The sequence below is a fragment of the Nerophis ophidion genome, linkage group LG19, assembly GCF_033978795.1.
Source record: "Nerophis ophidion isolate RoL-2023_Sa linkage group LG19, RoL_Noph_v1.0, whole genome shotgun sequence".
Taxonomy (NCBI): Eukaryota; Metazoa; Chordata; class Actinopteri; order Syngnathiformes; family Syngnathidae; genus Nerophis; species Nerophis ophidion.
The window spans coordinates 30,518,278-30,546,186 of record NC_084629.1 but is presented as its reverse complement, the minus strand read 5'-3'; the positions used below and the strand labels follow the sequence as shown (position 1 = coordinate 30,546,186).

Below are 27,909 nucleotides of genomic sequence, written 5' to 3'. Positions count from 1 at the left end.
TTGTAAGACATTTGTTTTTAGAACAACATTTCTCAGTGAGCTATTGCAAGGAATTTAGGGATTTTACCATCTACCGTCCGTAATATCATCAAAAGATTCAGCGAATCTGGAGAAATCAGTGCACGTAAGCGATGATATTACGGACCTTTGATCCCTCAGGCGGTACTGCATCTAAAACCAACATCAGTGTGTAAAGGATATCACCACATGGGCTCAGGAACACTTCATAAAACCACTGTCAGTAACTAAAGTTGGTCGCTACATCTGTAAGTGCAAGTTAAAACTCTATTATGCAAAGCCAAAACCCATTTATCAACAACACCTTGAAATGCCCCTGGCTTCGCTGGGCCCGAGCTCATCTAAGATGGACTGATGCAAAGTGGAAAAGTGTTCTGTGGTCTGACAAGTCCACATTTCAAATTATATTTGGAAATAGAGGACGTGGTGTCCTTCAGAACAAAGAGGAAAATATTTGGATTGTTATAGGCGCAAAGTTCAAAAGCCAGCATCTGTGATGGTATGGGGGTGTATTAGTGCCCAAGGCATGGGTAACTTACAAATCTGTGAAGGCACCATTAATGCTGAAAGGTACATACAGATTTTGGAGCAACATATGTTGTCATCCAAGCAACGTTATCATGGATGCCCCTGCTTATTTCAGCAAGACAATGCCAAGCCACGTGTTACAACAGCGTGGCTTCGTAGTAAAAGAGTGCGGGTACTAGACTGGCCCGTTTGAAGTCCAGACCTGTCTCCCATCGAAAATGTGTGGCGCAATATGAAGCGCAAAATACAACAGCGGAGATCCCGGACTGTTGAACGACTGAAGCTATACATAAAACAAGAATGGGAAATAATTCCACTTTCAAAGCTTCAACAATTAGTTTCCTCAGTTCCCAAACGTTTATTGAGTGTTGTTAAAAGAAAAGGTGATGTAACACAGTGGTGAACATGCCCTTTCCCAAATACTTTGGCACGTGTTGCAGCCATGAAATTCTAAGTTAATTATTATTTTCAAAAAAAATTAAATTAAAGTTTATGAGTTTGAACATCAAATATCTTGTCTTTGTAGTGCATTCAATTGACTATGGGTTGAAAAGGATTTGCAAATCATTGTATTCTGTTTATATTTACATCTAACACAATTTCCCAACTCATATGGAAACAGGGTTTGTAATAGGCTATATGTAATATATGACTATATATTTTTATTCTCAAGAAATAGCTTTTATGTTACGTACATTGCGTAAGTTGTTTACGTAAGTGAGTTGAAAAATAAAGCTAACGTAGATTCACGCTGATGTCTGTGTTGCCTCTACTTAACAGCTATAAATAATTATAACCCATCACACTTTATATATCCATCCATACATTACGTGATATTATTTTAATGTTAAAAACCACCACTAATTTATAAGGTGTGGGAACTTTTATTTCATGTTGTAGTAGTTGTAGCGACTTCCATTTTCATATACTTAATCTGGTCAACTTCCTTTGTTTCAGCTTTAATGAATAGTGCGTGCAATTGACGTTCAGGCCACATTGTGGCCTGTGCGTGTTTATACTGGAGTCTGATTAAAGATCACATGTTATTTGTAGTGCAAACAGTACATTTGGAAAAAAATCTGATTGAGGCCACTGCCTGCAGTGTAAACATAGTTTACAACAGGGGTCCCCAAACTTTTTGACACAGGGGACCACATAGCTTAAAAAAAATTGTCTGGGAGCCGGGCTGTGTGTGTGTGTGTGTGTGTGTGTGTGTGTGTGTGTGTGTATATCCATCCATCCATTTCCTACCGCTTATTCCCTTTCGGGGTCGCGGGGGGCGCTGGCGCCTATCTCAGCTACAATCGGGCGGAAGGCAGGGTACACCCTGGACAAGTCGCCACCTCATCGCAGGGCCAACACAGATAGACAGACAACATTCACACTCACATTCAAACACTAGGGCCAATTTAGTGTTGCCAATCAACCTATCCCCAGGTGCATGTCTTTGGAGGTGGGAGGAAGCCGGAGTACCCGGAGGGAACCCACGCATTCACGGGGAGAACATGCAAACTCCACCAATCAATCAATCAATGTTTATTTATATAGCCCTAAATCCCAAGTGTCTCAAAGGGCTGCTCAAACCACAATGAGATCCTCGCTAGAGCCCACATATATGTATGTATATGTATGTATGTATGTGTGTGTGTGTATGTATAGATATATATGTATGTATATGTATATATATGTATGTATATGTATATATGTATGTGTATGTGTGTATATATTTATGTATGTGTATGTATGTATATATATGTAAGTGTGTATATGTATATATAAATATGTATTTGTTATATATATATATATATGTATAAAGCATATATATATATATATATAAAATTCCGAGCGCGTTATCGATAGGAAAGTGCATTTTTAGACAATAAGATTTGCCTGAGCGGCTAGGAGACACCGGAAGTAACAAGCGGTCAAAAATGGACTAAATAAGGACATGTTTTAAAAAATAAATACAATTAGTTTAGGGACCCCTGGTCTACAGAGTTTTTGCAGGTCATAAAAGGTATTAAAAATTGTTACATTGATTTTGTGTAAATTAAGGCCTTAAATGACATTCAAAAGCACTAAATTCATTAAAAAATGGAATTCAATTGTACGACTGGGCTGATATGTCAGTCCATCAACTAGGTCAGGGGTAGGGTACCTAGGGCTCTCGAGCCATATGTGGCTCTTTTGATGACTGCATCTGGCTCTCAGATAAATCTTAGCTGACATTGCTTAACACGATAAGTAATTAATAATTACAGTGGTATTCACAGATTTGATTGATTGAAACTTTTATTAGTAGATTGCACAGTACAGTGCATATTCCGTACAATTGACCACTAAAAGGTAACACCCGAATAAGTTTTTCAACTTGTTTAAGTCAGGGTCCACGTTAATCAATTCATAGTACGTGTTAAAATGTTAAAAACAACTTTGAAAATATAAGACATTCTAATGCATTTTAATCCATCCATCCTTTTTCTACCCCACATGTTCAAGAAGTCGCATTAAGAAGTATTTTATTTATTATTGGTTAACTTCAGAATAACAATGTTATTAAAAAGAATAAAAGACTTATTATACTCTAAAAATGTTGGTCTTACTTAAAAATGCACACATTTAGTTGTATTCCGTGTTAAAAAATATTATATGGCTCTCACAGAAATACATTTTAAAAAATTTGGCTTTCATGGCTCTCTCAGCCAAAAAGGTTGCCGACCCCTGAACTAGGTGAATCAATCAAACTAAAAATTTAAATGAACTGAGTAACGTTGCAATCATCGATAAATTGCTACGTCTGTTTGTTTCTTTTCTTCGCCTCTCTTTCAAACTGGATACAAGAGATCTTTTAAGGGACGAAAGCGTGAAAAGCGCTGCCTCCATAGTTGACACTCCGCTGGACGGCAAAATGAAACGGCTCTGGGGGCCCAGACTTTAGTCGCTGTTGGCGTTTCATCCTTAACTCTGACACCATGTGCTTCAAGCATCTAGTTTCTGTAATCATACAAGTGTAAAAAGATGTCGAGGCTGTAGAGCTATATTAACAAAGTATTTTTCTTTTTAATTAGACATGTTACAGAGAAGAACGAAATGGGATAAAATAGCTATGGTATGAAAAGAGGTAAGATTAAATAGGCTCTGCTTCTACCTACTCCTTTTCGGACGTGTTGTAATGAAACAACTGGAAATACAGTATGTGATGCATTTCATTATATCATATGCATATTCCAAATAAACTGAAACTGAACTGAAAAAAATGTTATGATAAATATTTTCTCAAGAGGCATATAATAGAAAGTAAACCTAACTACTCAAGAGTAGTCAGTGTACAGCTTGTAAAGCGGTGTGGGTGTACTGTATTATCCGGTGGAAATGAATCAACACAGAGCCACCAGGGTCACACCTGTGAGTAACAAGATTATTGTGTCTATTCTCAAGCACGGGTCATGGTTTCAGGCTGCATGAGTGCTGTGGTTCACTAAGGTGAAACAGGAATTACAATATCTACTGTGACATTTTAAAGCGCAGCATCTGTATAGATGTGTGTGTCCATGTTTAAGGAAACGGCAGGCTGTCTTCTTTTAATGGACTTATTATAATCCTTGCAAGCTGGGTAACATTTGCTGTGGTCTGGAACAAAATGGCACACAAACAACTGTCAGAAATGCAGCCAATATTAAATGCAGATAATGTGTCATGAGACATGCAAATATAAATTAAGTAAACAGAGGACATAAGTAAAGGAAATTAAATTAGCTCAAATATACCTACAAACATAATGATGCAATATGTACTTACAGCTAGCCTAAATAGCATGTTAGCAGCAATTAGCTTGTAGTCATGAATTGACCAAATATGCCTGATTAGCACTACAGCCAATCAATAAAATCAACAAAGTAAACATTTTGTGCATTCACGCTCAGGCTAAAATGTTTGTTGGACAAAATGAGACAAAGGAGTGGCATAAAACACATCTTTCTGTGGCAGCATTGGAGAAAGTTGGACATGTAAACAAACTACGATGAGTTCAAGGATTGCTGGAATTAGTAGGACAAAACGGTGCTTGCCAAATACTCTCATCAGTGAAGCATCTTTAATATAAACTGTGGGATTTCTTAAAATTAGGAACGTCTGTGTCATGTTTTTTCTTCATTTTTTTCCATTTTCACACATCTCTGAAAGAGGTCCAGAGAGCCACTAGGGCGACGCTAAAAAGCTGCATGAGGCTCTACAGCCGTGGGTTGCCGACCCCTGTTTAATACTGTACTATATATTTTTTTAAATGGCATTAATTTTATTTATTCTCCAGTGTGAATGCCTCAAAAGTGGCGGTCTTCCTCAAATCTTTAGTGCCACGCCATGTTTTGTTTTTGCTTTGTTATTGTCAATAGTGTGTTTGTGTGTGTGTTTTCTTCTCTTCTTCTTCTATTATTACTATTATTATTATCATTATTATTATATATCTATGTTTTTTTTGTACAGCTTTGTGTTTGCATGAGAAGTGCTGTATAAATGACGTTTGATTTGATCTGAAATGCTTACAATTGTGTGGATACAGAGAATTGTAAGCTTTTGACTATAATAACTGCAGTATATGCAGTAGGACAGGGGTGTCAAACATACGGATCCGGCCCAGGTTTTATCCGGCCCGCAGAATAAGTTTGCCAAGTATAAAAATGTGCCGGATTTTTTAAATGAAAGAAACTGCTGTTCAAAATGTGTCCACTAGATGTTGCAATAGCAATTATTTGTATCTTTGTGGATAGTTGAGGCAAATGACCAAACTACATAAACAACATTTGATTTTGATATTATTTTTTTTATCTTGGTAGATTGAAAATTAACACCAATGACTTGACTGATGAACATGATCACATAATTTATTCAGAAAGTATAAATAACGACAAATAAAGATAGAATACTCTAACCGCAACATGTAAGTGTAAAAAAACCCCCAACAAAGTCATGATTTGTACATTTTCAGAAAGTGCATGTTTTATTTTTAAACAAAGAAAACAATCTGAAGTTGTCTTTGTTTTTAAGTTATTGTGCCCACGTGGGAGTAGATTTTTCTCCATGTGGCCCCCGATCTAAAATGAGTTCGACGCCCCTGCAGTAGGACATACTGTAGGTATGACATTTTTTTTCAAGTGTCATTTAAAACAGCATAAAAAAGCATTAAAGTGCTGATACTCGTGGAAAACCTGGTGTGTGATAACTCGTTACATGTCACGCTGTTTTTCCGAACACTGATTACAACGACGTCATCACGCTGCTTTGTATTTTTTCAAAGGTGCCTGAGGTGATCAGCAGCATTCGCCAAGTGTCCAAATCAGCCCTAAAGGAAGAGGCCAAACCAAAACAGGAAGCCGAAGAGGCCTTCTACAACTCTCAGAAGTTTGAAGTGCTCTACTGTGGCAAGGTCGGATGCGACAACAGGAAGCGTTTTCAATCCGCCACCTTGTTCCACTTCAAAGCTCGTTTTTCTAATCGCAGGTGACGGTGGGGCACAAGAAGGCGCCCTCCACCCTCATTGACGACTGCGTGGAAAAGTTCCACCAGCATGAGGTTAAGCGCAAACGTCTTCTTAATGGCCAGAAAGGCTCCGTAGACAAAGTCCCTGTGGAGTTCACCATTGGTGGGGAGGTACATCCACTCTCGTCGACTTTGAATGAGAAGACCGAGGAGCCAGAAGTTCTTGAAGGCGACGACTTGTTGGGTAAGAGATGCCAATATGGCAATAGCGTTGTGAGTAGGTTCCATTTAATCACACTCTGGGTCGATCTGTCACATAAATACTATGCGGCCGTTTTGGGCCACAACCCCATATTTCTTTCATTTAAATCCGTCGCTCATACAATACATCATAAAAATTGAGAGTTATTTTTACACTCAGTTCAATAGTAAGGTTGTTGAAATCCAATCAAAACTATGTAACAGTACCTACGCTCCTTTGCAAAAAAGCTTAATGTTTCATGCCCTTGGTAACAGAACTAATAACGTCATCAAAGCTCACAATGTTTGGATTTTTTTTAATGTATTTTAAATATTAAACTAGACGAGACAATTCCGGAAGGAATTGCGTGTAAATACTCCAATGCTGAAGTTGAACTGAAATGCTGACAGAATGTAAGAATAGTTTGAAAGTTGAACAGGCTGAATATTTTGAAATTGGAATGGTTTGAATCGGATACAAAATGTGGGAGATGTGTAACCTTGAAAATTGTCCCATTCATTTAAATGGGAATTTCATGGAAATTTGGGGATTACGGGAAAAGAGGGAATTTTTTTGAAAATGGTTAAAAAAAAAATGTACCGTATTTTTTGGATTATAAGTCGCTCCGGAGTGTACGTCGCACCGGCAGAAAATTTATAATAAAGAAGGAAAAAAACATATATACGTCGCACTGGAGTATAAGTCACATTTTTGGAGGAAATGTATTTGATAAAACCTAACACCAAGAATAGACATTTGAAAGGCAATTTAAAATAAATAAAGAATAGTGAACAACAGGCTGAATAAGTGTACGTTATATGAGGCATAAATAACCAACTGATTAGGTGCCTGGTATGTTAACGTAACATATTATGGTAAGAGTCATTCAAATAACTATAACATATAGAACATGCTATACCTTTACCAAACAATCTGTCACCCCTAATCGATAAATCCCATGAAATCTTCTTCATTGATGTCGCTTCTAAACAAGTCTGCCAACTCCAAAGGTATGCGCCGCTTCCTCTTGTCGTTTTCTGCTGAGTATTTCACTACGTCCAGCTTGTAATCTGCAGTACATGATGTCCTTTTCGGTCCAATTTTTGTTCAGCCCTTCTCAGTTTTTATAAGTTACCGCCAACAATGCAATGACCCATTTTAATAGCTACGGCAGTAGCATATAGCAGTTAGCATTCCATGCCCCACAATGCACTTCTGTCATGACCCTCTCCCGCCAAATTCTTATTGGTTGACGTGTGTGTGACGATTGCTGACATTTTCTTTGTCTTTTCCGCGAATGAGATAAATAATATTATTTGATATTTTATGGTAATGTGTTAATAATTTCACACATAAGTCGCTCCGGAGTACATATCGCACCCCCGGCCAAACTATGAAAAAAACTGCGACTTATAGTCTGAAAAATACGGTAATGTTCTGAATGAGTTAAAACAGTTGATGTTGGAATTTTTCAAAACAGTCGAGAAATGTTGAAAGAGTAACATTTTCAATTCAGAAATGGTGTTACGGAGTTCATTAGAGTCTGGATAAACCAGGAGTTTTTCCAGTTCAAAAAACAACTTTGTCCTGATTAAAAGGAATGATTTCACGGTGGAATGGTTAAAGTGGGTTGAAATGTGTTGAAAAATGTGGAAGGAGTAGTCGCCAGTAAAAAGGGTGGAAAAATGGCTCTGGAAAAGCAAGAATTCTAAAAAATCATGGAATTTTTTTTTAACTTAAAAAACTATATTTGACATGTATTAAAGATGGAATGCTTTGAATAGGTTGAAAAATGTGGAAATGGTCCATCCATCCATCCATTTTCTGCCGCTTATTCCCTTTGGGGTGGCGGTGGGCGCTGGTGCCTATCTCAGCTACAATCAGGTGGAAGGCGGCGTACACCCTGGACAAGTCGCCACCTCATCGCAGGGCCAACACAGATAGACAGACAACATTCACACTCACATTCACACACTAGGGCCAATTTAGTGTTGCCAATCAACCTATCCCCAGGTGCATGTCTTTGGAGGTGGGAGGAAGCCAGAGTACCCGGAAGAAACCCACGCATTCACAAGGAGGACATGCAAACTCCACACAGAAAGATCCCGAGCCCGAGATTGAACCCAGGACTACTCAGGACCTTCATATTGTTAGGCAGACGCACTAACCCCTCCTCCACCGTGATGACTCATTCATTTTGAACGGGAAAAACCTGGAATTCTGGGAAATCTGTGAATTTTTCGAATTCGTCAAGGAAAAGCCCGCGATTCCCGTAAAGGCTGAACAGTTGGAAGTTGGAACGGTTTGAATCGGGTGAACAATGTGGAAGGTACAGCGTGGCAAAATCCTGAGATTAATAATAAATTGAATAATAATAATACATAGATTAATATTGTGTAGAAAACCATATTGTTATTATTAGTAGTATTTTTAGTATTGCGTGAATGCTCCAAAGCATTCACAAAATAATAATCCATCCATCCATTGTCTACCGCTTATTCCCTTTGGGGTCGCGGGGGCGCTGGTGCCTATCTCAGCTACAATCGTGCGGAAGGTGTCGTACACCCTGGACAAGTCGCCACCTCTTTGCAGGGCCAACACAGATAGACAGAGAACATTCACACACTACGTCCAATTTAGTGTTGTCAACCTATCCCCAGGTGCATGTCTTTGGAAGTGGGATGAAGCCGAAGTACCCGGAGGGAACCCACGCATTCACGGGCAGGACATGCAAACTCCACACAGAAAGATCCCGAGCCCGGGATTGAACCCCAGACTACTCAGGACCTTCGTATTGTGAGGCAGACACACCAACCCCTCTTCCACCGTGAAGCTCATAATAATAATATAAATAATAATAAATAGATTAATTTTGGTGTAGAAAACCATATGTGTGAATGCTAAATTTAATCAAAAGTCTGCAATTGGAGCTGCTCTATTCTGCCTATAAAGCCCTTAAAAAACCTCTAAACACCTCCAATAAAGTTTAATATACATGATGTAAGTATATACGCAATGTAGTAATGGGCACATTTATGTATTTTGATCATCATTTAGCATTCATTTCAAAAATGCATCACGACTTTTGTAAATTCCCAAGTATAATTGTGCTGTTTAGTACAGGAAAAAAGTAAAGTAATCTTTTTCTTTTAACACCTTAACGGCCAGGCAAGGGGTCCTCGGGAGCTGAGGGGTCCAAGTGAAGACATGTTTAGCAGCAGTGTGGTTCTTTCTCCATTACAGACTGTTTGTGATGAAGATACCAGGCAGTTTGAGAGCCATCAGACATTAATAACCATCAAACTGTTTAATAACTTTAAACATCTACATGCTTAATGGAGTGTAAACAACAGAAGAGAATAAAGCCAAGCAGCGTACAGATGTTCTTCTGTGTGGATGAAGTGTTCCGGTAATTTCCCCTGATCATTCATTCCACAATCCTACTTCTGCCTAACGACGACATTTGCTTTTTTTTTTCTTTTTAAACATCCCTAATTACTGCTCACTGCAGACTTCATGAGAGACAACAAACATAATAAAATATCACTTACTTTACATTGTCTGCTGTCATTAGGATAGGATATTCCTACTTAAATGAAGAATGTCTCATAATCCTTGCGAAGAAAAGGGAGGTGGAGCCAATTGTCTTCGTGTCGTAATTTCCAAGTCTAATTTGGCTGTCAAAGTGTCCAACTTATCGGAATATGTCCTCATCCATCTACTTTCTAGGTGAGAGGCTACAATAAACTTCAAAGGAGCAGGGAAGCAAGGAAACATCAGACCACTCGATGATGTAAACATTGCACACAAGCTAGTGTTCACAGCACCGCTATAACTCATTTGTCTGCGTTAGAGCTTATAAGAACAATATCACTAATACTTAGTTAATATTCAAGTCAATTCCTAAAAAAGCGCAGTTCCATTTTAAGCATTCACACACAGCACCGACATTTGGGAACAAGGACGAAGTGATGTAAGTAAGGTACACATATAATAAATCTACGTTTGGCAGCATAGAATAAAGTTATATTTAAGTTTCACTTTTGCATCTTATAGCACATAACTGTGGAGCATTCAAGGGACCTTGATTAAATTTCGAAACAGAGGCGTCAATGGTTTTTAAAGACAGGAGATGCTTAAGGAGAGATGACGTGGCACTTTTTTTTTGGCCACCTCGGATCTCATAAAATCCAACGATGCCATGTTACGGTACCTCGGTTGCCCGGTCCCGACTCAGCGGGTATACAGCACCACTGAGAGCAGCTTCTAGGTAATGTTGCAATTTTCAATGCCACCAAAAAATTTACGTAAGCATAGTGAAGAAATGCGCTAGCTTGATGCTAATATAAATTGTCTTTGCTATTGACGTGCCACCGATTAACATTAACTATTTTAAATGGCGAAACTACAACTAAGATGCATGTTACAATCCAAAATCTGGTGCAGGGTAAGTACAATACTTACAGTATTAACACTTTTAGGGCACTAGCAAAGGTTGAAATTACTAACAAACACATCTGCCATCTACTGTCTTGGACTGGCAACTGTAATTGCAACTATTAAGGATTTTAAAGTTTGACCAAAATTGCGTTTAATTGCTAATTAGATAGGCCCTGCGATGAGGTGGCGACTTGTCCAGGGTGTACCCCACCTTCCGCCCGATTGTAGCTGAGATAGGCGCCAGCGCCCCCCGCGACCCCAAAAGGGAATAAGCGGTAGAAGATGGATGGGTGGATGCTAATTAGATAGGTGATTTTAGCCTGATTGACTTTAAAACATGCCAGTGTGGCACATACCTCACTATTGCCTCACCAAGTACAAAGGTGTGGATAAAGCAGTTGTCACCAACCATTCAAATGCAGCTTCTGCCATCTTTGAAGTTGATAATAAATAACAACATCAGGAGGTTGCCTACAGCCAAAGCTGTGAATGCCCATTGTAACACTGAACGTGTCTTAATGTTCAGGCCTGTCCACCAGCGCCAGTCAGAACAGCCTGAGAGGAACGTTACCCGAGTGCATCCTGGAAGATTCAGGCTTTCAGGAACCGCAGGAGTTTCGCACGCGCTGCAGCAGCATGGCTGGAGGTCTGCAGAGGAAGCCCGGCGAAGGGCCCGCCGCTAAGGACCCCGCACGCCGCAGACACGCCAGCGCTCCGAACCACGTTCAGCCATCCGATTCGGACAAAAACCGAACCATGCTCTTCCAGGTAGGCCAGATGGAGACCCCGGAGTTGGTTGGAGACAGTCGGTTCATTGATGAAACGCTGCATTGCTGCTTGGTATGCACGCCGAAGCTTTGCAGGATAAGGTGGATGTGAAAGAGCTCTTTTTACATGTCATGCAAGTGTAAACATTATGGTCTAAGTTGGTAAATGCAATAACAAACGCTGACCCACAAACTAAACCTTGAATTGGACTGCAAAGTACACATTGAACTTTATGATGGATCCTATTATGGACTATTAAAAAGGCAAGATAAATCAATAAAAAAATATATTAAAAAAAGTTAATAAAAACGCACAATTACATAAATTATTATTTTCGGTGTGTTAAAATTATATTTAATTAAATATACAGTACAGACCAAAAGTTTGAACACACCTCATTAAATGGGTTTTCTTTATTTTCACGACTATTTACAATATAGATTGTCACTGAAGGCATCAAAACTATGAGTGAACACATGTGGTGTTATGTACTTAACAAAAAAGGTGAAATAACTGAAAACATGTTTTATATTATAGTTTTTTCAAAATAGCCACCCTTTGTTTTGATTGGCATTCTCTCGATAAGCTTGAAGAGGTAGTCACCTGAAAGGGTTTTCACTTCACAGGTGTCATAGTTTTGATGCCTTCAGTGACAACCTACAATGTAAATAGTCATGAAAATAAAGAAAACACATTGAAATGAGAAGGTGTGTCCAAACTTTTGGCCTGTACTGTATATATTTACACATTTGAAAAAACAGGTTTAAAAATGTAGTTTTTATGTTGAACTACAGTACACTATACTGTGGTTATAAAAAAAAATAAAATAATTATCCCGCTTATTTATAGTTTATATTGTGCTCTTTAATTTGTATTATTTTTAAATGATGATGCTTCTATCTCGGCTGCTGCTAAATAAACTGTTTCTCATTGTCTTTCTGGAACAAGGACGATAAAGAACTTTATTCATTCAAAAAGTATAAATTAATAAAAATATATGTATTTTTCTATCCAAACAATACAGCTGAATGTGTGTGTATGTATACACATACATATACAGCTATATATTGTAATAATAAACAAATAATAATATAGAGTTTTTTTGTATGTGTGCGTAATTGTTTTAAAGCAAAATTATCTTTTGTATTAACTTTAACTTTATGTACAGTTACATTTTGATATGTTTTCTAAAGTACAATCAAATAAAAAAATATTGAAATATTAAGTAAAATCTTTAAAATAAAAATCTATGTATGCAAATATGAATATTTTGTCCTAGTTATATTGTCATGTAAAAACACAACTTTAAAATAATATTTATTTTATATAAATGTTATACTTGTGTTTGATATTTGAACACTAATATTTGTTATATGTGTGCAGTGCAATACACTTTACATTTGTAAATTTACTTTAGAAAGCTGTTTATTACTTTATACAAAATCCCTCTTAAAGGATCAGCAGTGCTAATAAGTGTACACAGCAGTGTCCATCATGACAAATTTTGGGAGGTTACTTTTTAGTGTCTGCATTTTTGCATAATGTTGGAGAAGCATGCTTCAGACAAGTCTGCTTATGCCTGTTGCACGCCGTGCTATGACTTGTCACACATCCCTGCACAACTGCAATTTTTAAACATTTGATTTATTCTTTGTGGACTTCAAGTCAGAAGTCCTGGTGTTAGCTTCACTCTAAATTTACCCGCTGCAGATAATGCCTGCCTGACTCTGCTGCTTCTGCAAATCACTTTTACGTGCACTTGACAGACTTGCTGCGGTACCGTCTCGTTCTAAACGGGTTGCAAGTCCTCCGTGCTGCTGTAAAGAGCAGCTTGTAACGTGGCATGTGTTTTTTTTCTTATTGAAAGGAAAAGCAATGCGAGCTGCAGCGGGGCCCAGCTGTCCCTCTCAGCACATTTCCACATGAGGCTAATTATAGTCTAAGTGCACGGTTCAATATGTTACACAGCAAGAAAATCATTAGTGATATTGATTTGGAAGCCGGATTTCCACTTTTCACGATGGACTTGCATGTTTTTTTTGTGTCAATCAACCTATCAAGCTGAACATGATTTTTCTTTCTTGTTTTTTTCTACACAGGTTGGCCGTTTTGAAGTCAACCTCATCAGTCCAGACAGCAAGACAGTGGTGCTGGAAAAGAACTTCAAAGATATTTCATCTTGTTGTCAAGTGAGGGTTTTTTTCTGTCAGAAATACACAATCCTGGACATGTGTTTTAACCAATGGTGTCCCAATTTTAGCAACATATTTGAACTCGTTTTGCGTACATCAGTTAGTAGACATTCGACGTAGTGGTAGATAAAAGTCTCGATGGTGAATAAATATGTATATCAGAAGTATACGAAAAAAACAATAGGGACATCTATTGGTAAATCAGTAGATAATAGTGCCTATTGTAGAGAGGAACCTAGATTTACGAACTTAATTGATCCTTGAACATGGTTTGTAAATCAAAACGTTTTATAGTGAAGTTCCCCATTAGAAACAATGAGAACATGATTAAATGGTTCTAGCCTTGACAAAAGTCCTTATGTAGTGAAAGAATGCACACTTTGAAGACACTATAATATACGTGTGTGTGTGTGCGTGTGTGTGTGTGTGTGTATATATATATATATATATATATATATATATATATACTATACATATATATATACACACACACATACATACACATATATATATATACATATATATTATATATATATATGTATATATGTATATATATATACACACATATATACCCATACAGTATATATATATATATATATATATATATATATATATATATATATAAATATATATATATATATATATACACACACATATATACCCATACAGTATACATATGTATATACTGTGTATATATATATATATATATATATATATATATGTATATATATATATATATATATATATATATATATATATATATATATATATATATATATATATATATATATATATATACAAGATTAGAATGTGATATTAAAAGACAAGTATCATCATCATCAAATCATTGATATCAAAAACCCAAAAGCAGTAAAGTTGGCACCTTGGGTAAATGGTAAATAAAAACAGAATACTATGATTTGCAAATCCTTTTTAACCTATATCCAATTGAATAGACTGCATAGACAAAATACTTAATGTTCGAACTGGAAAACTTTATTTCTTGCAAATATTAGCTCATTTGATTTTTAATAGTTGCAACTTCCATCCATCCATCCATTTTCTACCGCTTATTCCCTTTCGGGGTCGCGGGGGGCACTGGCGCCTATCTCAGCTACAAACGCGCGGACATGTTTTAAAAATACTTGCACAAGTGGCAAAAAAGACTGAGAAAGTTGAGGAATGCTCATCAAACACTTATTTGGAACATCCCGCAGGTGAACAGGCTAATTGGAAACAGGTGGGTGCCATGACTGGGTATAAGAACAGCTTGTCAAAAAAAAGAGTGGGGGCGAGGGTCACCACTTTGTGAACAAATGCGTTAGCAAATTGTTTAAGAAGAACATTTCTCAACCAGCTATTTCAAGAAATTTAGGTATTTCACCATCTATGGTCCTTATCAAGAAGTGCAGAAAATCTGGAGAAATAACTGCACGTAAGCAGCAAAGCTGAAAACCAACATTGAATGCCCATGACCTTCGATCCCCCAGACAGTACTGCATCAAAAAGCGACATCACCACATAGGCTCAGGAAACTTCAGAAAACCACTGTCAGTAACTACAGTTTAACGCTACACCTGTAAGTGCAAGGTAAAACTCTACTATGCAAAGCGAAAGCCATTGATCAACAACACCCAGAAACGCAGAAACTCTGCTGGGCCCGAGATGGACTAATGCAAAGTGTTAAAGTGTTCTGTGGTCTGACGAGTCCACATTTCAAATTGTTTTTAGTAACTGAGGAAAAACAAAAAGAACTATCCGGACAGTTCTCGGTGCAAAGTCGAAAAGCCAGCATCTGTGATGGTATGGGGGTGTATTAGTGCTCAAGGCTAACTTACACATCTGTGAAGGCCCCATTAATGCTGAAAGGTACATATAGGTTTTGGAGCAAAATATGTTGCCATCCAAGCAACGTTATCAGTGACGCCCCTGCTTATTTCAGCAAGACAATGTCAAGCCACGCATAACAACAGCGTGGTCTCATAATAAAAGAGTGCCGGTACTCGACTGGCCTGCCTGTAATCCAGACCTGTCTCCCATTGAAACTGTGTGGCGAAATATGCAACCTAAAATATGACGACAGAGACTTTTTGAACAATTTAAGCTGTACATCAAGATAGAATGGGAAATAATCCTACTTCAAAAATTGGTTTCCTCAGTTACAAAAGTTTTTTGAGTGTTGTTAAAATGAAAGGCGATGTAACACAGTGGTGAAAATGCCCTGTGACAACTTTTTTGCAATGTGTTGCTGCCATTTAATTTATTTGCAAAAAAATAAATATCTCAGTTGGAACATTAAATATCTTGTCTTTGCAGTCTATTCAATTGAATATAAGTTGAAAAGGATTTGCAAATATAAATTTACAATTTAGACAACGTGCCAACTTCACTGGTTTTGGATTTTGTACATTGGAGGTCCCAAATGGAACCTTGATGAACCCCAAAAACTTTATTTTGCTGTATTATAATTTATATTTTTAATAGAAGCATATTGTTCCCTTTCATGAAGATAGTGTTCTGCTCTCATTCTTCCAGGGTATCAAGCAAACGGATCATTTTGGATTCATCTGTCGCGACCTGTCAGAATCTGGCCCCAGCCAGTATGTGTGCTTCGTCTTCCAGTGTGCCAGCGAATCCCTGGTTAGTCCCTCGCAGGACGTCGTAAAAAAAAAAATAAAAAAATAATATTTGCTTTGTGTGTGTACCACGTGAAGGTGGAAGAGGTGATGCTGACCCTGAAGCAGGCCTTCAGCACAGCAGCCACCTTGCAGAGCAGCAAGACTCAGATCCAGTTATGCGAGGCCTGCCCCATGCACGACTTGCACAAGCTCTGCGAGCGCATTGAAGGTACATTGTTCCGTTTATACTTAATACAGATCAGCAAAATTATTCTCTATAAATAAACATGTCTCGATGTGTTCTCGGAGTACCTTTAAAACAGCCTAATGGGTGTGGCCAGTAAATACCAATTTCCTGTGAATTTACCACCGGGAATTCTGCATAACAACCAATAAAATAAAAATAAAAAAACATCAAAGCTATCTCAAATTAAATTGGTTAAACTTTATTTAAATTCTAATTAGTATGTACTGGTATGTTGAAAAAATTGTATATGCACATGATTAAACATACATCATATTTAAAGCTGCTGTATGTAACAGCTTTGAGAGCGCTCATTTTGATCATTGTCACCCGCCCTCTTCCATGCTTAACCCTTCAGGATACGCACACGCAGAGAAAAAGCGTGCGTGGCGGTGTTTGGAGAGAATTATGACGTCGTCTGCACGGCAGCCATTGCATCTGCTCTTTTAATCCTCTCGTATGCGAAGATCCTCCTGTGATTAGGCGCGCTTATGGACAGGGAAAATTAAAAACAATCATAGGCAACAATAATTGGGTCTGTGTGAAAAGGTTTTACGAAGTTGAACATCTGATTGTGACAAATATAGACATTTATTGTTGAATATTTTCTTTTAAACCACAAATGGTAAAATCATTTGGTGTTGGTGTAATAATTTTTGGTTTAAAAAAATTTAATTTAAAGTTGCAAACAGTCATAAAAAAATGCTTTTTTTATTATATAATTTATGAAACTTAAAAAGAAAGAAGAAATAATAATAAAGTAAAACTAACTAAAATAAATCTTGTTTTAATTTTGTTGTAATTACGATTTTCTGTACATTCATTCTGAAACTGAAGTGGTGTTCTTGTATATTTTTTGGTTTGAAAATGTAATATAAAGTGCAAACAGCCCCTTTTAAGTATTCATAAAAAATGTTTAAAATAATTTTATTATTAGTAAAACGAAAACATTTATTCTAAACTTAATAAAACAAAGCAATTTTATATTTGGTTTATTATATATATTAAAAAAAATGTATATGCAGATAATTCATTGTCACTCATTCTAATTGTGGTGTTCTTGTTATATTTTTTTGGTTTGAAAATGTAATATAAAATTGCAAAGAGCTCCTTTAAGTATTCATAAATAATAATCTAAATTATTTATTATTATTAAAACGAAAAAAGCAATTCTAAACTAAGTAAAATAAAGCACTTTTTTTATTATGATAAATATTGAACAAAATGGATATGCACATAATTATACACTCATTCTAATTATAAAGTGGTGTTCTTGTTATATTTTATGGGTTTGAAAATGTAATATAAAGTTGCAAACAGCCCCTTTAAGTATTCATAAAAAATTGTTTAAATGATTTTATAATTAATAAAATAAAACATATATTCTAAATTAACTAAAGAAGGGCAAGTTCAATTTTTTTTAAATTACAATTTATAGAGAAACATTTTTAGATGCACATAATATTACACTCATTCTAGTTATGAAGTGGTATTTTTGTTATAGTTTTTGGTTTGAAAATGTAATATAAACTTGCAAACAGCCCCTTTATCTATTCAATAAAAATTATTCATGTGATTTTTTTAATTAATAAAACCCCCCAAAAAATCATAAACTCACAAAAATAAAACTAGTTTAAAATGTGTTGTATGCACATAATTATACAATCCTTCAAATGATGAAGTATTCATAGTATTAGAATTAAATTATTGTATAATTAATAAAATGTGTAAAATATTCTGGGTTAATGACCGTTCGTTCGTCCATTCTCACTCACAATAATTTAATGCATAATTTTGTCAAAGATTGGTCAATTCTGTAAAAAAAAAAATCTACAAATCCCGTTTCCATATGAGTTGGGAAATTGTGTTGGATATATGGATATATGTAAATATCAACGAAATACAATGATTTGCAAATTATTTTCAACCCATATTCAGTGGAATGCACTACAAAAACAAGATATTTGATGTTCAAACTCATAAACTCTTTTTTTTTTTTGCAAATAATAATTAACTTAGAATTTCATGGCTGCAACATGTTCCAAAGTAGTTGGGAAAGGGCATTTTCACCACTGTGTTACATCACCTTTTCTTTTAACAACACTCAATAAACGTTTGGGAACTGAGGAAACTAATTGTTGAAGCTTTGAAAGTGGAATTCTTTGTCATTCTTGTTTTATGTAGAGCTTCAGTTGTTCAACAGTCCGGAGTCTCCGCTGTTGTATTTTACGTTTCATAATGCGCCACACATTTTCGATGGGAGACAGGTCTGGACTGCAGGCGGGCCAGGAAAGTACCTGCAATCTTTTACTACGAAGCCACGCTGTTGTAACATGTGGCTTGGCATTGTCTTGCTGAAATAAGCAGGGGCGTCCATCATAACGTTGCTTGGATGACAACATATGTTGCTCAAAACCTGTATGTACCTTTCAGCATTAATGGTGCCTTCACATATGTATAAATTACCCATGCCTTGGGCATGGGTAACCATCACAGATGCTGGCTTTTGAACTTTGCGCCTATAACAATCCGGATGGTTATTTTCCTCTTTGTTCCGGAGGACACCACGTCCACAGTTTCCAAATATAATTGGAAATGTGGACTTGTCAGACCACAGAATACTTTTCCACTTCGCATCAGTCCATCTTAGATGAGCTCCGGGCCAGGGAAACCGGCGGCGTTTCTGGGCGTTGTTTATCAATGGCTTTTGCTTTGCATAGTAGAGTTTTAACTTGCATTTACAGATATAGCGACAAACTGTAGTCATTGACAGTGGTTTTCTGAGGTGTTCCAAGCCACGTGTTACAACAGTGTAGCTTCATAGTAAAAGAGTGCGGGTACTAGACTAGCCTGCCTGTAGGCCAGGCCTGTCTCCCATTGAAAATTTTCGGCACAATATGAAGTCTAAAATACCACAACGGAAACCCCGGACTATTGAACAACTTAAGCTGTTCATCAAGCAAGAATGGTAAAGAATTCCACCTGAAAAGCTTCAAAAATTGGTATCCTCAGTTCTCAAACGTTAACTGAGTGTTGTTAAAAGGAAAGGCCATGTAACACAGTGGTAAAAATGCCCTTGTGCCAACTTTTTTGTAATGTGTTGCTGCCATTAAATTCTAAGTTAATGATTATTTGCAAAAAAAAAAACATGTGTCTCAGTTGGAACATTAAATATGTTGTCTTAGCTGTCTATTCATGTGAATATTAGTTGAAAAGGATTTGCAAATCATTTGATTCTGTTTTTATTTACGAATTACACAAGGTGCCAACTTCACTGATTTTGGGTTTTGTTGACAGCAATAGTTGTATTTATTTATTTCATAGTAAGCCACAACTGATGTTATTTTCTGTACAGTTCCCACCGGTAATACATTAAGTTAAAGTTAAAGTACCAATGATTGTCACACACACACTAGGTGTGGTGAAATGTGTCCTCTGGATTTGACCCATTCCCTTGACCACCCCCTGGGAAGTGAGGGGAGCAGTGGGCAGCAGCGGTGCCGTGCCCGGGAATCATTTATGGTGATTTAACCCCCAATTCCAACCCTTGATGCTGAGTACCAAGCAGGGTGGCAATGGGTCCCATTTTTATAGTCTTTGGTATGACTCGGCTGGGATTTGATCTCAAAACCTACCGATCTCAGGGCGGACACTCTAACCCAGGGGTGTCAAACTCAAATACAGAGTGGGCCAACATTTAAAACGGAACAAAGCCGCGGGCCAAGGTTGAAGAATTTAACCTTTTAATAGGGATCCAAACAAGTTTTGCATTGAATATTGAACAAACAAGGCTTTTATAACTTTATAGTGACATGCAATGTCGAGTTTCAAATTATCCATCCATTTCCTACCGCTTGTCTCTTCTGGGGTCGCTTGAGCCTATCTCAGCTGCATTCCGGCGAAAGGTAGGTACACCATGGACAAGTCACGACCTCATCACAGGGACAACACAGATAGAGAGACAACGTGCACACTCACATTCACACACTAGGGCCAATTTAGTGTTGCTTATCAACATATCAATAATAATTTAAAAATATCAATGGCATATCAAATACAATTTAAATAAAAATTATGGGGGATTGATTGATTGATACTTTTATTAGTAGATTGCACAGTACAGTACATATTCCGTACAATTGACCACTAAATGGTAACACCCGAATAAGTTTTTCAACTTGTTTAAGTCGGGGTCCACGTTAATCAATTCATGGTACAAATATATACTATCAACATAATACAGTCATCACACAAGTTAATCATCATAGTATGTACATTGAATTATTTACATTATTTACAATCCGGGGGGTGGGATGAGGACCTTTGGTTGATATCAGAACTTCAGTCATCAACAATTGCATCAACAGAGAAATGTGGACATTGAAACAGTGTAGGTCTTACTTAGTAGGATATGTACAGCCAGTAGAGAACATAGTGAGTTCAGATAGCATAAGAACAAGTATATACATTAGAAGTACATTTGAGTTGTTCATAATCCGGGGAGATGGGATGTGAATGGAGGAGGCTATTAGTAAAGTGTTGAAGTTGCCTGGAGGTGTTGTTTTAGAGCGGTTTTGAAGGAATATAGAGATGCACTTACTTTTATACCTGTTGGGAGTGCATTCCACATTGATGCGGCATAGAAAGAGAATGAGTTAAGACCTTTGTTAGATCAAAATCTGGGTTTAACGTGGTTTGTGGAGCTCCCCCTGGTGTTGTGGTTATGGCGGTCATTTACGTTAAGGAAGTAGTTTGACATGTACTTCGGTATCAAAGAGGTGTAGCGGATTTTATAGACTAGGCTCAGTGCAAGTTGTTTTACTCTGTCCTCCTTCCTGAGCCAGCCCACTTTGGAGAAGTGGGTTGGATTGAGGTGTGATCTGGAGTGGAGGTCTAAAAGTAACCGGATTAGCTTATTCTGGGATGTTTGGAGTCTAGATTTGAGGGTTTTGGAGGTGCTGGGGTACCAGGAGGTGCAAGCGTAATCGAAGAAGGGTTGAATGAGAGTTCCCGCTAGAATCCTCAAGGTGCTTTTGTTGACCAGAGAGGAGATTCTGTAGAGGAATCTTGTTCTTTGGTTGACCTTTTTGATCACCGTGGTTGCCATTTTATCACAGGAAAGATTAGCCTCTAGAATGGAACCTAGGTAGGTGATCTCATCCTTCCTGGTGATAACAATGTCACCCACTTTTATAGTGAAGTCACTGACCTTCTTAAGTTTGATATGGGACCCAAATAGGATGGATTCCGTTTTACCTAAGTGTATGGATAGCTTGTTGTCAGCGAGCCAGGTGCAAATATTGAGGAGTTCAGCACTGAGGATTTGTTCCACCTGTGACTTGTCCTTGCCGGATACCAGCAGGGCCGAGTCATCCGCAAACAGGAACAATTCACAGTGGCATGCTGATGGGAGGGGGGGTTGGTGGTAGTGGGGGTGTATATTGTAGCATCCCGGAAGAGTTAGTGCTGCAAGGGGTCTGGGTATTACGTGTGTTACGGTGCAGATGTTCTCCCGAAATCTGCTAGTCATTCTTGTTTGGTGTGGCTTCACAGTGTGGCGCATATTTGTAACAGTGTTAAAGTTGTTTATACGGCCACCCTCAGTGTGACCTGTATGGCTGTTGACCAAGTATGCTTTGCATTCACTCGTGTGTGTTAAAGCCGCATATATTATGTGACTGGGCTGGCACGTTGTTTGTATGGCGGAAAAGCGGACGTGACGACATGTTGTAGAAGACGCTAAAGGTAATGCCTTCAAGGCTCGCCCCTAATATTGTTGTCCGGGTGGAAATTGGGAGAAATTCGGAAAAATGGTGGCCCTGGGAGATATAATGGGAGGGGCAGTGAAATTTGGGAGGGTTGGCAAATGCGCTGTTACAGTGGCACCGCCCCTGTATAATACCAGCGGGCCAGCTCTAATTTGATATTACCTCAAGGGCCAAATGATATTACACGGCGGGCCAGAGTTTGACACCCATGCTCTAACCACTAAGCCACTGAGTAATCAAATACATTTAATTTAAAGTAGCATACCACATTAGACAGTAGGAGAAAGTACCTTAAAACAATCTCGATCCATGTAAAAACCCAGCAGTGACATGACATAATGCCACCACATTCTCATTATCAACGTTTGCTCTTTCCCAGGCCTCTACCCGCCACGAGCAAAGGTGGCCATCCAGAAGTATGTCTCCCAACTGGCTGACAATGAGCAAGTGGACATCTTCGAGCGACTTCAGGTAAGGTTGGCCGCGCAGTGAAAAGCCTTCTTAGCATTTTAGTTAGTGTTTGACTTTCAACTATTATATGTTTTGCTGTTGTGCAGAGACTGAAGCCTGGTTCAGACCAAGAGGAGAACGAACTGGTCATTCTTCATCTCAGACAGCTTAGTGAAAGCAAGCAGAAGACGCACCTCCATATTGGAGAGGTCCCCCAGGTAACTGTGTGTGAGTGGCAAGAAAAAAAGCTCTGATTTGCTTAGGGAATAATTAGTTGTTTCGTGCTACAACCTTTGCAGACCCCAAATGGTCATACAAACGTTGAAAAAAAAATCATATAAAAGTGATATAAAAAAGTAAAAAACATAAATGTAAGAAATATTCAATGTTTTTAATTGATACAAAATAATATTTTTTGAGGTATCACAAATTGTTTGGGATCTTCTTCTGATTGCAGTGCAATCCCATTGTTGTGAGAAATTTTCAGATTTTTGACTGATTTTAGCGCATGTTTTACCTTACGAAATCCTAATTTTCTTTCCAAAAAAGTGTGTTTGAGTGACAGTAAGAAACACTCTGATTATCTTTGGGGATATTCAGTCGTTTAGTGCTGCTCACTGTTGGTTCGCATGTGTACATCTCCAGACCGCCAAACACAAGACTTTCTTTCCAGGGTAAATTCTACCATCTGATATTTGGATTGATATGGTAGTTAATCTTATCAAAATGATAACACAACCAAGTATAAAGCAGACATATATTAAATATCTTATACAATGTAGACGATGGTCACCTCTAGGGATTTCCCGATCAGGGTTTTATGCTGATATCGAAATATAGAAATATATGTAGTGTTCATTGTGTGAGGCAATGCAAATTAAACAATAAAAAAAACACATAACGGTTTGATTTGGTCCAGGTTATCGGGGACTGTTATTACTGACGGACAGGTGTTGCGGTGTGACTGTAGCCAGGCATGTAAGAAAACCCTCGTCTCCATGGCAACGTCTCTTTCACTTTCACTCATTTGCCGCTTTTCCACTAATGCAGGGGTAGGCAACCCAGAATGTTGAAAGAGCCAATTTGGACCCAAATAACACAACGTTGTCAAGCGCCATTTAAGATTCAAGATTGTTTATTCTCATATGCACAGTTAAACAGACAGTTTTCCGTGCAATGAAAATCTTACTTTTCTAGTCCAACCTTCAACAAATCAAACGGTACTTTGCTAAAAATAAAAAATAAAAATAAAAATGTATATACAAGGCACAGTAAGTAAAATAACATTATTGCACATTCTGATTGACAGTCAACAGTATAAATATGGAGGTGACCTTGGGTCACAGCAGCAGTTAAAGTGTCTTTAGTGATCAAAGGTGAAATGTGTCTACAGTGATGGTTCACAGTTCGGAGGTGGTCAAGGTAGCTGTCTTTTATTCAAAAAGACAAAGTAAAAATGGGGGTTGGGGGTGAGCTAGCATTCACAAGTTAGCATTCACAAGCCTGATGGCCTGTGGGTAGAAACAGTTTGTCAGTCTCATTGTCCTGGGTTTCAGGCTCCTGTATCATCTGCCTGATGGTAGGAGGTTGAAGAGACTGTGCTGGGGATGTGTACTGTCCTTTATGATGTTGTGAGCTCTCCTGGTGGCCCTGGTAGAGTACATGTCCTGTAGTGAGGGGAAGGCTGCTCCTGATATGTACTGAGCAGTTTTAATCACTCGCTGGAGTGCCTTCCTGTCCTTAGCAGTGCAGTTTCCATACCAGACCATGATTGAGCTGGTAAGGACACTCTCAACCATACTTCTATAGAAGTTGCTGAGAATTTGCACATTAAACTCTCATATTAAGGTGGTGGCCGCAAAAAAACGTCTCGCGGGCCGTAATTGGCCTAAGATCCCTGCTCTAGCCTCTTATTAATCTATTTGGTAATTTCATGTTAATAGCTGCTTACTTTCTGCTGTAACATGGTTTCACCAACACTTCTTAAACTTTACTAAGCACTTATTTCTTGGTTTCGTTTAAAGCTTTAAAGTATGCCTGCTCCTGGTTTGCCCTTTGTGTGTAACATGTTTAGCCTCGTCTTCCAGTAAGAAAAGTACTTGATAATGATATTTAAGATACTAAGAAATGCGGTTTATTTTCCGCAATGAAGGTGATTTTTATGAGTTTAGGAGAGAGGCTCCACAATCTGTAGGAGACAGAAAATTTAGCTGCCAGACGGTTTTCAGCCGGGAGTCCAAAACAAATACAATGTCAGCGATCGGCATTAATTGGCAATAATGATCACATACTTTTTCACAAAAAGTGGCCGATACTGATCGGTGACCGATTGATCGACACATCCCTGGTTATCATTAAGTGGTGTTGTCACAAAGTGATGACGTATAGATCTTGTCAAAACATCGCCATTATCATGCACAACAGGTGAAGTTAATGCTCAATGTCATTTTTTTATGACAAATCAACAAAGTATCGAACTTTTCCACCAAGCTTCGCCCACATCCTTTGGCGCAGGCCAAAAACCTTCTGGATTCAGCGTTTCCCATCTGTCTTCTAGTCCTGGTTCAAGTTTGGTTGCAATCAGGCAAATTCTCTGTGAGGAGTTTTTCCAAGCATGACCCCTGGTTTTAGGCATAAAACCTTTTGGCAAATGCAAAGGCGATGTTTCAAAGTAACATTTGTAACATTTTGACGGTCATACAAGTGCAAAAAGGAGTTACACACCATTAAGGATAAACAATAATGGAACAGTCAACCCAGTGGTATGTTCACAGATGTGTTTAGTTTTAGGGGCCGCACTGTATTATAAATGGTCAGCCATTGTTATGTTTGTATTATCTCCTGCCATTGTCTTTAGAACGCGGCAAACAACGCGTCGGCGGGGGACGCCGGATCCACAGGCAGCCGCTTCAAATTGGACATCCTTAAAAGTAAAGCTCGCTCGTCCCTCACCACCTCCCTGGAGAACATCCTGGCCAGGGTAAGTGTCTCTGCCTCAGGTGACAGGGTGTGTCTGCCACAGGACACCCCTTTGTTTGTTGACGTGTTTTGTCTGGCTGTCCTGTCGGGGATTTGGATTGACCCATATCTGCATGCAGAGTAATTACACTTCCGGAGCAAGATCCAGGCTGATCTCTGGTATGAGGCCCCATGCTGCCATCTGTTATTTTCTCATAGATTTTATTGATGACCTCAGAAAAGAAAACAGCTCGGAAATATTTGACCTTAATTGAAGAATGCTTTTAAGTACCAGTATAATGGGTAAAAGTTGCCCCCATATTGAAGCTATATCTGATTTATGACACCAACAGACCAGCAGAGTTTGCGAATAAATAGATATGCTCATTATACAAACACAGTTTCCATATGAGTTGGGAAATTTTGTTAGGTGTAAATATAAACGGAATACAATAATTTGCAAATCCTTTTCAACCCTAATTCAATTGAATGCACTACAAAGACAAGATATTTGATGTTCAAACTCAAACTTTATTTTATTTTCTGCAAATAATAATTAACTTACAATTTTATGGCTGTAACACGTGCCAAAGTAGTTGGGAAAGGGCATGTTCAACACTGTGTTACATCACCTTTTCTTTTAACAACACTCAATAAGCTTTTGGGAACTGAGGAAACTAATTGTTGAAGCTTTGAAAGTGGAATTTTTTCCCATTTTTGTTTTATGTAGAGCTTCAGTCGTTCAACAGTCCGTGGTCTCCACTGTCGTATTTTACACTTCATAATGCACCACACATTTTCGATGGGAGACAGGTCTGAACTGCAGGCGGGCCAGGAAAGTACCCGACTCTTTTTTTACGAAGCCACGCTGTTGTAACACATGCTGAAAGTGGCTTGGCATTGTCTTGCTGAAATAAGCAGGGGCGTCCATGAAAAAGACGGCACTTAAATGTCAGCTATATGTTGTTCCAAAACCTGTATGTACCTTTCAGCATTAACGGTGCCTTCAAAGATGTGTAAGATACCTGGCCTTGGGTACTAATGCACCCCCATACCATCACAGATGCTGGCTTTTGAACTTTGTGTCGATAACAGTCTGGATTGTTTGCTTCCCCTTTGGTCCGGTTGACACGATGTCGAAAATTTCCAAAAACAATTTGAAATGTGGACTCGTCAGACCACAGAAATCTTTTCCTCTTTGCATCAGTCCATCTTAGATGATCACGGGCCCAGAGAAGCTGGCGGCGTTTCTGGATGTTGTTGATAAATGGCTTTCGCTTTGCATAGTAGAGCTTTAACTTGCACTTACAAATGTAGCGACAAACTGTATTTAGTGACAGTGGTTTTCTGAACTGTTCCAGAGCCCATGTGGTGATATACTTTAGAGATTGATGTTGGTTTTTGACACAGTGCCGTCTGAGGGATCGAAGGTCACGGTCATTCAATGTTGGTTTCCGGCCATGCCGCTTACGTGTAGTTATTTCTCCAGATTCTCTGAACCTTTTGATGATATTATGGACCGTATATGTTGAAATCCCTAAATTTCTTGCAATTGCACTTTGAGAAACGTTGTTCTTAAACTGTATGACTATTTGCTCATGCAGTTGTGTACAAAGGGGTGTACCTCTCCCCATCCTTTCTTGTGAAAGACTGAGCATTTTTTGGGAAGTTGTTTTTATACCCAATCATGGCACCCACCTGTCCCCAATTAGCCTGCACACCTGTGGCATGTTCCAAATAAGTGTTTGATGAGCATTCCTCAACTGTATCAGTATTTATTGCCACCTTTCCCAACTTTTTTGTCACGTGTTGCTGGCATCAAATTCTAAAGTTAATGATTATTTGCAAAAAACATTTTTTTTATCAGTTTGAACATCAAATATGTTGTCTTTGTAGCCTATTCAACTGAATATGGCTTGAAAATGATGTGCAAAATCATTGTTTTCCGTTTATATTTACATCTAACACAATTTCCCAACTCATATGGAAACGGGGTTTGTAGTACCAATAGTGTTGGCGCTATGAATTTTCTAAATAAAATGTGGTCCCACAGTACATTTTTGGGTTCCCATTTTTTGTAAGCGTTTTGTAAACAAATTATAAATGAATGCATTATCCTGATAAATGTCACATTCCACTTTGAAGTCAACAATAATTAATAGTTTTACCTGGAAAATATAAACAAAAAATAACAAAACACTGGCAAAAA

General features: G+C 38.1%; 1 protein-coding gene across 3 annotated transcripts in view; it reads left to right on the top strand.

Annotated features, from left to right (window-relative positions):
• The window catches only part of tbc1d4 (TBC1 domain family, member 4), a 123,701-nt gene that overhangs the window by 39,251 nt on the left and 56,541 nt on the right, over nucleotides 1-27,909 (top strand). For all 3 annotated transcript variants that reach the window (XM_061879764.1, XM_061879763.1, XM_061879765.1), the window contains exons 2-10: nucleotides 5,840-5,968; nucleotides 6,043-6,265; nucleotides 11,229-11,470; nucleotides 13,570-13,659; nucleotides 16,198-16,302; nucleotides 16,377-16,509; nucleotides 22,672-22,763; nucleotides 22,850-22,960; nucleotides 25,600-25,722. In XM_061879764.1, the coding sequence (XP_061735748.1) occupies nucleotides 5,840-5,968; nucleotides 6,043-6,265; nucleotides 11,229-11,470; nucleotides 13,570-13,659; nucleotides 16,198-16,302; nucleotides 16,377-16,509; nucleotides 22,672-22,763; nucleotides 22,850-22,960; nucleotides 25,600-25,722 (1,248 nt within the window). The remainder of the gene's footprint in view (nucleotides 1-5,839; nucleotides 5,969-6,042; nucleotides 6,266-11,228; nucleotides 11,471-13,569; nucleotides 13,660-16,197; nucleotides 16,303-16,376; nucleotides 16,510-22,671; nucleotides 22,764-22,849; nucleotides 22,961-25,599; nucleotides 25,723-27,909) is intronic.